The sequence below is a fragment of the Mastigoproctus giganteus genome, chromosome 8 (assembly GCF_048544385.1).
Source record: "Mastigoproctus giganteus isolate SK-2022 chromosome 8, ASM4854438v1, whole genome shotgun sequence".
Classification (NCBI taxonomy): Eukaryota; Metazoa; Arthropoda; class Arachnida; order Uropygi; family Thelyphonidae; genus Mastigoproctus; species Mastigoproctus giganteus.
Window position 1 is genome coordinate 32,031,053 of NC_143582.1, and position 14,512 is coordinate 32,045,564.

The 14,512-nt window shown below is 36.4% G+C and overlaps 1 protein-coding gene across 1 annotated transcript in view; it reads right to left on the reverse strand.

The window, feature by feature from the left end:
- LOC150081423 (organic cation transporter protein-like) overlaps nt 1-14,512 on the reverse strand; it is a 102,315-nt gene that overhangs the window by 41,748 nt on the left and 46,055 nt on the right. The window contains exon 5 of the mRNA XM_090380197.1: nt 1,409-1,556. Within this exon, the coding sequence (XP_090236323.1) occupies nt 1,409-1,556 (148 nt within the window). The remainder of the gene's footprint in view (nt 1-1,408; nt 1,557-14,512) is intronic.

Genomic DNA, 14,512 nt, shown 5'->3' on the forward strand with positions numbered 1-14,512 from the left:
AACTGAAATCGCTCAAAGTTCACAGCAAAGTGCTCTATCAGATATCCAGCATTGTTTATAAACAGTTGAATGGAATCAGCTATGTAACTCAGTCTACGGAAAGAATTACCAGAACACAAAAATGGCTGAGACTCAGAAAGTCAATTTTTCTGTCAATGTCAATTTTTTAAAATTGTTTTTAGCCATCGCTGAAGTGGGTCCCACGTGTTATGATATACACAAACACATACATACAAATACAGACATACACACATATATATACAGGCAACCCATGTATAACACAGTATTTCTCCAACACGTTTTCGCTCTAACACGATTGATAAATTGTGGCAATCCTCACACAACACGGTACTTGTATACCATGGTTTCATTGTATATTTTTTTGAGCTTTTGTGCCGGGGGGGGGGGAACCCTGCTATTATATTGGATGTAATTTTTCAACATTTTCATTCTTTTTTTGTGAATTCTGCTGTTGACTCACTAGTTGTTATGCAAAAAAAAATTATTGAGAAATCCCTGTATTTTGTTTTGTTGGGAAATCCCCGTCTTCTGAACTATTGAACTCATGGAAAAATCTAAATTTCAAAATTTTATTACTATTGGATAATGCGTCAAGCCATCCAAACGTTGAAGTAATGTTTATATCGCCTATTACAACTTATTTAATTCAGCCATTAGATCAAAGCATTATATCTACCTTCAAAACTCATTACATCAGAAAATCATTACAATGGATTTTGGAAAAAATTATTTTTGAATCTATTGATTCCAAATCTATTGGAAACATGTTTCAATTGTGGACTGTATCGGCTTTTTCATAGCTTTATCACTCAAAGAAGCAAAACTGTCAACATTAAATGTGTGTCGGAAAAATGTATGGCCAGAATCAGTTCATTCAGGAAATATGATAATTCAGCAGTGTTTATTCATGCATTAAAAATCTGGAGAATTTTCATACCAGAACAATGCCATTTGCATCAGTTAATTGATCTCTCTGCACAATTTCAGTTTGTTTAACAAAGATTAACTACAAACTCAATTATACCTTTTATACACCAGTGCAGAGGTTCCCAAACTTTCTCGGTTCACAGCACCTTTAGTATCTCAGTAATTTTTTCACAGCACCCCAGGAAAAAGAAAAATCTAACAGTTCCATTTATTAAGTAGTTAGGTCCAAACAATTAAATAAATTTATTTATTTATTTTATTTAAGTAATGTTGAAACTGTGATAAGGTTGAAACTATAAACTACCTCGAGCTAGTAGTTCGTGCGGTGTCCTACAGATGTCGAGTATCGCTGTGTTTCCCTCGAAAATTTAAAATATCCCACAGCACACAGTTTGGGAACCACTGCACCAGCATATTCTTGCCATCTCATAATGCAGCAATTTAATTAGATTGACCTCACCTTTTTTAAGTGGCAGCACAGTTCCTTAATAACTGCATCTATATTTTCGACATCACGTTTATTTCTCCTAGCTGCTTCCTTTAGTACCTTTTTGGCTTCATCATGCCTCTGTTGAATTAACAGCCAGCGTGGTGATTCCGGAAGAAACCTCATTATAAGAGAAAAAAGTTTACAACTGAATATCACATAACAGTATAAAAATTTCTTTTTAAAACTGGGGCATTTATTTAACATGAAGCCCAAGAGACAGATGTAATATAGACTCACGACTTATATTTCCAAAATGATGACTGTGTTTTTTTCATAATTCGGTTCATTTAAGTGACAAATAACACAGTATGTGCAAGAAAAACGGGTTGTCATTTGTTTTTTGTGAAATTTTGATAGTGACCGACCGGTGGTTCGCCCCACCCTGTGGCACCAAGTATTTTCAATGAACAGGGATAGTCGCCAATTCGCACACTTGAATTACTTCCTGGTACCACCACAAGCATTGTTTTCCAATTTTTTTGTACTCTGTGAGAGTGACAATAGTTAATGCCTCCATATTCACTTATTTCAAGTACGTGCACGTGTGGAGAACTTTTTTGTTTATCACTATAATCTAGAGATTGAGGTAAACTCTTTAAATATTTCGAATTTTTGTTTATCATATTTTGTATTTATAGATACCTATTTCCAGTGCTTTTTTTTTGGGACGATACGCAACGGTACGGCGTACCGGCACCTTTATTAACAGTGACATATGACATTTGGATACAGTGCACTCCGAAATTTGTAATATATCCGTAAATTTTTTTTCACATGTTTACCTACTATTCATATAAGCTTAAAATTATTTAACTAAATTTGCATTTTTCACTGTCTATTATAAAGATATTTTCTATATAAAACTGTATAACCATTTTTATAATTCTAAATTACTCAGTCGGGCCTCTGTTTAACGAAGTCCTTTTATAGCGAATTATTATTTAGCGAAAAATAACGGAGTCACTGGTTAAAGATGCATTGCAAGATCATCTAGACAAGACTGCAGCAATAATTCAGACACAGCATGTGATTGTTAAGGGAAAGTCTTGTCTGACAAATTTGATTGGTTATTATGATGTGGTTACAAAGGAACTGGATGCAAAAAATAATTTTGATATCATATATTTGGATTTCAGGAAAGCTTTTGACACTGTTGCGCATGGAAGACTATTGTACAAATTGGAGCAGAATGGTATTAAGGGTAAGTTGCTACAATAGATAAAAGGATGGTTAAGTGGGAGAAGACAGAGGGTGGTAATCAATGGGTGCTGCTCTTCGTGGACTAATGTTATTAGTGGAGTCCCACAGGGTTCGGTGTTGGGTCCACTGTTGTTTTGTATATTTATCAATGATATTGATGAAGGTATATCAGGCTTAGTGTCAAAGTTTGCAGATGATACAAAGATTAGCAGGGTTGTTAATGACAGTAATGGCAGTGTGCTACTGCAACAGGATCTAGATAATTTGGGCAGATGGGCTAAGAAGTGGCAACTGAAGTTTAACCTTAACAAATGCAAAGTACAGTCAGTCCTCGTATAACACATGTTTACATTACATGAATTCGATCATACACGATTTATAAATAGGAGAACGATATTGAATATAACATGAACCGAATTCGGTTATGCACGATTCGCCTTTGTGTTTACAAGAAATGGCAGTCGGACCGGAATCACCCCAACTGAACGCAACATGATAGGAATGAAGAGAAGATTTTGAAAATGTATTTATGTTTTTTATATCAGTGAAGGAGAAATGCATTTCACCATAATAACGTAAAATTCCAGCTATTGGTATTATCGCAAATGCAATTAGATCGAGTTTACTACTAGTTTATAACAGATTCCACTAGCAGGAACGCAACTGGAAATTGTTTTTATTGTTTTATGGTAGTGACCTCCAGAAATGTGCTTTAGTAAAATGTGAGGTAGAGTTGTCTCTGCCTTTACGGTGTTGTTTATTCATTTGCTACACGCCCACAGCTTTGTTTATGTGTATCAAGCTTGCCTCCTCGTTTTGTAATTGTGCTTTATTTCCTAAAAATGAGTAAAATACTTAAAAGGTGTGAAAAGGAAGCATCCTGGTGAAGACACTACAGATTCAGAGGGAAAAAAGGAAAGCAATATTGATAAACAGAGGCGGACTGAGTCAAAAATTCTTACCCGAGAAAATTTGTAGTGGCCTCATACTATTGTTTATGGCCAAATTCACACCGGCCTCCGACCCACTGTGGTTTTCCTGGTAAGGCTTATGGCCAGTCCGCCTCTGTCGATAGAGAAAAAATATGAAATTGTGAAACGCTTTGAGTGAAATGAAAGAACCCTTCGTGATATTGCACGTGCTACAGGCCTAAATGAGGCAACGCTGAGAATTACAAAGAATGCAGAGAAATAAAAACAACTTTTATAGTGGGAACAACTCAAAGTGTAATTAAAATCCATTAGATTAAGACACAAAGAATTGGAAGAGATGGAACGGATGTCATCTGTTTCGATAGAAAATCAAACAAAAAACAAGTTTGCTTGCGATAGAAGCAAAAGCATTAGCATTATTTATTACGTAATAGTCGTAATAAAATACGTAAGTATTTTATTATGATTATTTATTGTGTTTGGTAATGTTTTGGTTAAAAATGTGTGTTCAATCTTAGGTAGTCGGCACCTAACCCTATTTTTCCCATAGGGCCTGTTGTTTATATTGCACGATTTTGCATTGCACGAGGGTTTCTAGGAACACAACTATACGAGGACTGACTGTACTGCATATGGGTAGAAGTAACCCGAGAGAAAAGTACCAACTGTGTGGTACTACACTTAAGGTGGTAAAAATGAAAAAGACCTGAGAGTAATTGTGCAGTCAGATATGAAGTTTTCTGAGCAATGCAGACAGGCTGCCAGGGCAGGTCATGGGGTCTTATCAATGATATATAGGAATTTTGCTAACAGGAAAATGGAGGTGATTATCCCTCTGTATAAGGCAATGGTCAGGCCACACCTTGAGTACCGCGTATAGGTCTGGAGGCCTCATTTTAGGAAGGACGTTGATTTGCTTGAGCGTGTACAGAGAAGGGCAACAAGATTGGTGAGGGAAATGAAGGGATCCTCTTACCAAGACAGGCTTAAGTTCTGCAAATTGCAGGCAGTGGCTGGAGACTAGGCACCTGTGCGGTGATCTGATTGAGGTGTATAAGGTCTTGAATGGGTTGAGCATGCTGAATTCTGATGGGATCCTTCCACTTGTTCAGATTATGAACCTAAGGGGGCATAAATTCAAATTAAGAAAAGACAAATGTAGAATAGATGTGCGGAAATTTGCCTTTAGGTGGAAGTTGATAGGTTGAATAAATTTAAGGAGGAACTGGACAGGCATTGGTGTGATTTATTTATTTTTTTTTGGCTGATGCTACATAAGCTCATACACTTGCTTTCTTGCATCACATGCCACTACTACTTCTACTACTACTATTTGGAATTCCCCTTGGAAGTTACATTTAAAATAGTTTCTGTTGAGCAAAGAAAATTTTCATATAGCGAACGGATTAGGAGAGAATTAACTCGGTACACACTGTTCGCATTTTTGGCCTTCGGGCAATTACTTCTGCTGCACGAATTAAGAGAGCTAACGCATTCTACAACTTAGTGGTACCTGGTAAAACCTATTCGACCATCTGTCCCACATATGGAGAAGTCATTCTGGTCAAGAGTTGGTTGATATTATATATTTGGTTGATATTATATATTTGGATCTTAGAAAGGCTTTTGATACTGTTGCACATGGAAGACTGCTGCACAAATTGGAGCAGTGTGGCATTGGAGGCAAATTGCTGCTATGGATAAGGGGATGGTTGAGTGGCAGAAGACAGAGAGTGGTAATCAATGGACACTGCTCAACGTGGACTAATGTTATTAGTGGAGTTCCTCAAGGTTCAGTGTTGGGTCCGTTGTTGTTTTCGGTGTTTATGAATGATATTGATGATGGGATATCAAGTTTAATGTCCAAGTTTGCAGATGATACAAAGGTTGGCAGGGTCGTTAAGGACAATACTGACGCTATGCTGCTGCAACAGGATCTGGACAGGTTGAACAGATGGGCTGAGAGGTGGCAAATGAGGTTTAACATCGACAAATGTAAAGTGCTGCATATGGGAAACAGTAACCCCAGAGCAACGTATCAACTCTGCGGTACTACACTGACAGTGGTGGAGAATGAAAAGGACCTGGGGGTAATTGTGCAGGCAGATATGAAGTTCTCTGAGCAGTGCAGACGAGCTGCAAGAGTAGCTCATGGTGTCTTGTCAATGATATACAGGAATTTTTCTAGCAGGGATAAGGAGGTGATTATTCCCTTGTATAAGGCAATGGTAAGGCCACATCTTGAGTACTGTATACAGGTCTGGAGGCCTCATTTCAAGAAGGATGTAGAGCTGCTGGAACGGGTACAGAGAAGGGCAACAAGATTAGTAAATGGAACAAAGGGTTGCTCTTACGAAGAAAGGCTTAAGTTTTGCAAATTACAGAGTCTGGAGACTAGGCACCGGCGAGGTGATCTGATAGAGGTGTATAAGGCTTTGAATGGTTTGAGCATGCTCAATGCCAATGGGATTCTTCATCTTTCTCAGAATAATCACCTCAGAGGGCATAAATTCAAATTGAGGAAGGACGGATGTCGGATAGATGTGCGGAAATTTGCCTTTGGCCAGCGGGTGGTTGGTTGGTGGAACCGACTTCCATCACTGGTTGTTGAAGTTGATAGCCTAAACAAATTTAAAGCTCAACTGGACAGGTATTTCGAACGAACGGAGGGGTGAAATGGGAGTGGGTTTTTTTTTTTTTTTTTTGTTTTTTTTGGCTGATGCTGAATAAGCTTGCTTTCTTGCATCATATGCCTCTGCTAATGCTAATGCTAAGAGTGAGCAGGCAGATCAAGGGGTATTCCCAATGGGCTCTGGTCCACCTACTGCAGTAGTGTTCAAACATTTCCCGTACAGGGGCCTTATTCAAAAGAAATTCAAAGTTAGATTTCTTTACTGTGTTACATTTTCCATAACTTGTTGCATGTAAAAGTAAAATTGAAAATATTCGAAAATTTTAATAAGTGCAATACCCAATTACATTTACTGAACAAAACATTTAATGAGAAAAATTTTTTGATAATTAACAAAATTTAAAATGCTGTTTTAGTTGACTTTCCAGGCAGGCTGTAAGTTTCGACACTGCTGTGAATCAACTGTAATTTATAGGTGGTAGATGACTTTCATCAACCGGTGAAATACCACCACTTTGCTTATTGGAGGCTTGAAGTGGTGAAACCCATGTTTAGTCTCTAGAGCAAAGTTTCCGGCATCCCCCTTCCCTCTCCCCATACTTCTCCTTCAACCCATGCACGGTACTAAGTACTATAGGCTTTGATACCTTTCGTGTTTGGGGTTCTCATAAAAAAAAAAAAAAAAAAAAGTGCCCCATTCGAGAATTAGGAGAGCCTGATTTTCTTTTACCCCAACAAATAATCATCTGTTGTTTTGCGGAAGTGCGTTATCGACATTTTTCCAAAAATTTTCCCTGTGTCTGTTTACATGGTCACAGTACCTGAATATCCGAATGACACTGACATTTCGGACAGTTTCAAAAAAAATTTTTAAAAAAGAGAAAAGAAAAGAAAAAATTCAAATTTAAGAACTAGTGACAATACCGAAGAGAGAAGGAAAACGAGGACAATGAAGGTATTAATTCTTCTAAACATGAATTGTTGGCATTTGGTGAAAATGAAGTTAGAAAATTGTGAATTAGGTTACAGTTAAATGAAAGAGATGCAATTCGTGGATTTCAGGAATACCTAATTGAAAAGATGGTTTCAGAAGAATTAAAGCATTTGATGGACGCTCTGAGCACAATACCAATTTCATCGAGTGAATGTGAACGAGGATTTTCACAAATGAATCTGATCGCCAGTCCAGCCAGAGCTTCGTTGATGACAAAACTGTTTCTTTAAATTGTAGGCCCACTGCTGATCCATTTCCATCCAGCAAAATATGTTGATTCTTGACTGCTTCAGAAACGTCATACAGCAAGAGGAAGAAAAAAAGTCAGCAAGGGTGAGAACTTAATAAAAATTTGGAATATTCTACAAAAACTTTGTTATGAAATTATTTTTTCTTATGTTATTTAGTTTTATTTATTATTTTTAGGGTCCATAGTCTAACGAAGGATTCTTATAATGTCGCTCGGTTGTCCGTCTGTCACAACATTGTATCTCTGGAACCACTCAACCTATTGACTTGAAATTTTGCATAGGTTTGTACATCATGTGAGCCATGATGCCCCCCCCATTTCTCAAAATTTGCTTGAGAAATGGGGGGGGGAATGTTTTCGACAATCTATAGCTTATTATACACCACTGGAAAGAGCTCAACGAGTAGGTTTAAAATATAATTTTAAAATTAAAAATGGCGGCGCCAGACAGGAAAATGTAATTTTCATGTTCCCCCCTCTATTTCCGTCGCTAATGGAGCTAAAAATTTAAAAATCACATTGCTATGTCTTATTCGATGCTTATCAAGGGAAAACTATTCCGATTCAAATCTATCATTTACTTTTTGTGTTAAAATTAAAAAAACAATTTTTTATTACACTTCGATTGCGCACTTCTTTGTACTAAGTAACTCTCCTTTTGGTGACAAAAAGGTTGCTAAATAGTTAGTTAATGATTCTATAAAGGTCATTTATAAATTTTGCAACGAGAGGTATTTTTTAACAATTTTCAAAGCTGGAGTTGTCCCGACAATGAGGTACTTAGAGAGTCGGTGTTGAGGCGGCGGTGGTGGGGAGGCCCCTGGGTGGAGTCTTGCACTACCCTCACCTGCCAGTCGTCTCTCCCCCAAGGCTTTAATCGCTTCTCCCACCCTTGCCATTCACAACAACCGGAAAGACTCAAATAGACAATGTTTTCGTTAGTTCCTCAGTTTTAGGTCAAGCCGGGGCACTAGAAACTTTTTTCAGTTACCATAAAGCTTCTATTTGAGATACTACACTAACGGCCATTCGTGACTATGGACCCTTCATCCTGAGTGCATGGCACTCAGCAGTTGACCGATTTATTTACTTATTTTATTCACATTTTACTTATTTTTTTATATACATGAATAAATGTATTCTTAATAAACTGTGTTCATATACTAAATTTGTTGTTCTTATTCCAAAAACATTACCACTAAAGTAACAATATCAAGAAAATAAAATTTTAGAGTACTTTTCATATCCTTTTAATTTTAAATTTTTCCTGATAGCAAAGAATGAGTACCGGCACCTATTTTTTTTACAAAAAAAGCACTGCCTATTTCTAAAAAGTTTTGAAATAAACCCCTCCTCTTTTTATGGAAAATGAGCTAAAGACAAATGTTTGATGAATAGAAGTGATAGTGATGATTCAGATGTACCTCTTTTGAAAGAAAACGGTGCACAAAAACATGATGAAAATCATCCAGGGACATCGAGAACAGAGTTGGACTTGCGGACAAAAAAGAAGCCACAATATTTCTTTAGTGATGAATCCGATGACAGGTCAGAATTAGATGATTTAGACATACATTCCAATTACAGTGATGGTGATGATAAGATCCAAACCGCAGAAGAATCTGATGAAAGTGATGAATATTATGAAATCAGTGATGAAAATAATGACCCAAATTCTCAAGTAATCTCCAATGCATCTAAGTCTGAAAATTTTATTTGGCAAGAGGTAAGAAAAACTAAAATTTCAATTAATGAATATAAGAAAGATGCTGAAATCCTTGTTGATGTTGATTTGAACCAAGCTTACCACATATACAAACTGTTTCTAACTGACGATATCCTTCAGATGATGGTGACTGAAACCAACAGATATGCACAGTACTGTTTGTCATCAGCAGCTAGTAATATACAAACACCCAAAAAAAGAAGAAAGCTGATTGGAGACCAACCACTGAACCGGAAATGGAACAATTTCTTGGAATATTATTGATAATGGGAATTGTTCATGTCCCAGATATAGGATTACACTGGTCAAAAAAAGATTTATACTTGAATAATTTCATTTAGGAAATCTATGAGTAGAGATCATTTCCTAGATCTGCTGAAATATTGGCATTTCTCTGACAATGAAACTGCCAATGGACAAGACCGTCTCAACAAAATCAGAATTTTATTAGATAAAGCCAATAGGAATTTTCAAAGTGTGTTAAAGCCAGAAAAACAATTTGGTCATTGATGAAAGGAAGGCTACTCTTTTGCCAGTATATTCCTAACAAATCTCATAAATATGGGTGAGATCAAATTTTATAAATTATGTTTGCCCAAGTGCAAACATAATTTATCATTACTCATGAAATCTCTATTTATACCAGAAAGGATGATTCAGTGGAAAGTAAAGGACATTCCCATGCCGTCTCAATGAAACTGATGGCTAATCTGCTCAATGAAGGACATGTTCTTTATTTGGATAATTTTTACACTAGCTTCCCTCTAGTGCAAGAGTTATTAGAAAAGAAAACCTTTCTCTGTGGGACTCTAAGAAGCAATTGAAAAGGAATATTACAGGGGAAAAAAAATGAAATGGGAAGACATAATCGCTCTTGAGAATAACAAAGGAGTGAAAATCATGAAATGGATTGATAAAAGACCAGTAATGATGCTAACAACGTGTAAAACTCATCAGTGTAAAATTATTGAGACAGGAAAGAACAATAGAAAGGGAGAAAAAAATCAAAAAGCCCGATGTTATTATCAGCTACAATCAAGCAAAGGGAGTGGATATATCTGACCAAATGGTGTTATATTATAGTAGCCTGCATAAAACCGTAAAATGGTATAAAAAAGCTGCAATGGAGATCATCTTTGGTACCATGCTAATCAATGCATGGGTACAGAGTAAATTTGGAACAGAGTAGTACAGAGTAAATTTGGGACTAATATTCATCTATTCATACTTCAATTCCGAGAAAGTATAATATACAGTTTATTGAATAGTGGGATTACTACTAAAAAAGTAACAAAGGCACCTGGCAAAATTCATACTTTTTGTAAAATGGAAGGTCAAGCAAGGAAAGTTACAAGAAAATTTCTGAAAAAGAAGGAAAGAAAGAAGCAGACTAGAAGGCAAAAAAAGTTAAAACATTTTGTCAAGATTGTGAAAATCAACCCACTTTGTGTCTAGAATGCTTCAACATAATTCACTGTAAACAAAAATAATTATATTTGAAATAAAAACTGTCAACTATTGATTCCTTTTTCTATTCCAACTACTATGATTTTATATACCCCACAAAAACCTCAAATAAAAAATACTGATCCTGAGCTGACACTTGGTAGATAAATATATATGAAGGACTGATGAATCCGATAAAATGCTTAAATACCGGGCGCTTAATGCCAAAACTGAATATAAGATTCGCAGCACAGCGAGACCCCGGTGGGTAGCAACATCCAATGATAATTAGCCGCAGCGATCCACTGGTAGGTCACCCCAGCATGAACGGGTTAAATACCAGAATGCAAGCCATTGGGACCCAATGTTTTTCATAACTATAACATTTAATAAATATTTTCTGGGCAAGGCAGCTAGCTTCTTTGTCAAGAACAGAATACTTTGCATCCAAAATGTTTCCTTACTCCAATATTTCTGTCCTCCTTCATGTTTTTGAAGAATGGCAAAAACGTTGGAGTAAGTGCATTTAATCAAATGGGATCTAATTTGAAAGGGACCATCAAAATATGGATGATTAATAAAGGTATGTTGTGAAAAAAATTATGATCATTCTTTACTGAACAGCCCTCATAATTAGGTTTATCCTAATCAAAAATTTTTCCTATTGTGCAATAATTAACAGACATTTCTGGAATTTTCAGTGGAGAATTGAAAGAAAACATTTTCAAAAACAACTGTAAGGATAATAATAATAATACAGCAGATCCAGTAGAGACAATAGCTGGAGCACACACAACTCATTTAGTATTTATTTTATTCTATCTCTAACGTCTGTATTTTGTGAGTATTCTGTATGTGTTTATTCACTTGTTGAAGAAGGGGTTTGTTTACCCTGAAACCTATGAATTAGTTTCCCTGTGACAATATTAAAAAACAAAAAGGATTTTTTTAAGATGGAGTGAGACCCCTTGTAATTTGAGGCCCTAAGCTGTAGCTTGTTTATCTTATGTGTAAATCCAGCCCTGTGTTGGGGCATATGTATGCTCCAATTGTCAAAGCCCCCTTCAAACAAAAAAAGGTGATAATGCAAGGAAATCTGAAGATATCAAGAAAATAGAGAATATGTACTGGATGAAATTCTCTCTGAGCAATATATCCTAAATTGTTCATGAATTTAATAGGGTATATGAACACCTCTGATATCTAAACAGCACTCATGCTGCTTAAGGCTGATGATGAATGATGTAGTAATAAACCACAATCACCTGGAGTGCAGATCGCAATTACTGAACAACTGCTTTGTAAAGATAGGAGGCCATAATTGCACAATACTGAATAAGGAAACTGTGAAGTGGCACTTGAAATACTGTCCAACTATCACGACCACGCCAAAGATCCAAAGATGGGCAGTGTTCCTGGAGGAGATTGGCAAAAGGTGCCCATACAAGAAAGTACTTTGAACATGATTGCAATCTGACTGACATTTTAAAGTTATAGAAGGTATAGGAAAATGAAGGTGAAATTGTCATCTTAACTCCTCTGTAAAGAGAATACATATTTGGACATTACTCTTAGCCCAGCAGGCGCACCATATTATGGCCATAATTGTTTATGTATTATGAAATTCATAACAGTAACCATTGTCGGTATTATTAGCATAGAAGTCTTAACTATTCATCCGAAGTTGTGTGTGTGTGTGTGTGTGTGTGTGTGTGCCAGTGACTCTATTGTCAGGGAGACGAGTAATATATTGTGTAAAAAGGATAGGTGGAATAGGACCAGGGTATGTCTGCCAGGGGCAAAAGTTGATAATGTAGAACAGATATCGTCTTTTCGGGGGCACAAAGGGTGATACTGTTGTACATGTTGGCACTAATGACATTAAGAGTAGGAGATCTGCAGATTTACTTAACAAGTACAGATCAATGTGAAAAAAAGCCGTGAGTTAGGGTTAAATTTGAAAGAATCTGCAATTCTGCCCAGACACGATAGGAGTGAGTATATGATGAGAGCCCTTTCAATCAATACGGCCCTGGAGGGAGTGTGTAAGGCTCATGGGGTAAAATTTTTCTCAGTGTTGTCTGTGCTTGTTAACAGGAGAGACTGTTTCTACAGGGATGGGATACACTTAAATAGAAGGGGTGCAAGAGTGTTTGCTGATGCTATCGAGGAAGCATTAGATGGGTTGAAAAACTGCTAGCTTGGGGGGGGATTCACAGGTAAAAGGTTAATAGTAGCCACAGGCAGAGGTGAAAGTGTTTATTGCACTGCTTCTATTAGAATGAGTAGCAGCCATTCAGGGACTGGTGGGAGTCATCATGAAACAAATATATACATGGTCTGTGTTAGGGTAACTAAAAATAAGAATAGGTGCATGTATGCTTGCATGTACACCAATGCTAGAAGTATAGTAAATAAATTTGATGAATTTGAAGTGCTGGTCAAGACACCAAAGGAAGATATTGTTGAGATATCAGAGACATGGTGTAACACAGATATAAGAAGTGCAGAATTGGAAGTTGAGGAGTACAATGTGTACAGAAAGGATAGACAGGATATAAAGGGAGAAGGGGTTATGCTGTTAATTAGGAAAAACAAAATCTAAGGAAGTGCATCCAGTTGACATAGATGGACAGTGCAATGTTGAGTCAGTTTGGTGTGACATAAGCACTGGGAAAGCAAAAATGAGAGTAGGAGTGTATTATAGCCCTGACTCTAATGAGTACAACAAACAGTTATACAGAGAAATAGAATGAGCCAGTAAATCAGTGTCTTATAATGGGGAATTTTAACTTTCCAGATATTGACTGAAACTTGTGGATTGGTCACTTGTACATTAGCAAGACTTTTGTGGATTTACTGAATGACTGTTTTCTGCAGCAACATGTTCAAGGGGTAACCAGAGAGGATAATACTCTTGATCTGGTTATCAAAAGTGATTACTTGTGTATAAAGAATTTACAGATAAAGGAACCACTAGGTGAGAGTGATCACAGTGTACTCGTGTGATATTTGCTTAAAGATATAATTACCATTAGAGGTAAAGGGCAGGGTTTCTGCTTCCTAAAGGTGACTACAGTGGTCTTAGACAATTTTTAAATTCTGTACAGTGGGACCAACTGATGATGTTACCAATAGCAAATTCTAAATGGGAAGCATTCAAAGAACTAACCATAGAACCTACTAGGCTTTTCATACTGATCAAGAAATATTGTTCAAGGTTTATGCCTAAAATGGAGGTCAGATGAACTAATGAGACTCGTGGCAGAGAAGAAAAATCCATGAGACGCATATAAATTATCAGGTGACCCAGAAGCCTGTGGTAGTATTAAGCTAGTCTGTAATCAAGTCACAAAGGAGATTATGAAAAATCTTTGGCAAAGGATGCTAAGAAACACAGCAAAGACTTCTTTACTTATATAAACTCTAGAACAGGGGTGGGCAACTTTTTTCGTCAGCGGGCCGAATGAAATTTTCGTATCATGATGCGGGCCGAATGAAATTTTTGCATCATGATGCGGGCCAGAATAGATTGAACGATTTAATTAAAAAAATCAGAATCTAAAAAATGTTATTTTACTTGAATTACCAAATTATTAATGTATTTTTTAAAAAAATATCTGAATGTCCAATTATCATTGAAAATGCGGCATTCGGCATCAATTTTTCTTTTTTTTTTAATTGGCTCATTTTATGGGCTATAAATTATATTAAATTAAAAATTGTAATAATTAGAAAAGGCATAAAACATAAAATATCTCGCACCAATATTATTTTTTTCAATAAGAAGTCAAACCCAAAGGAACTTTGTTCGATCAATGCTACAATAATAATTAGGAAATAACTCTTTGACACTACGTAGAATCACTTGGTTACTGTTGTACTGGCCGCGAT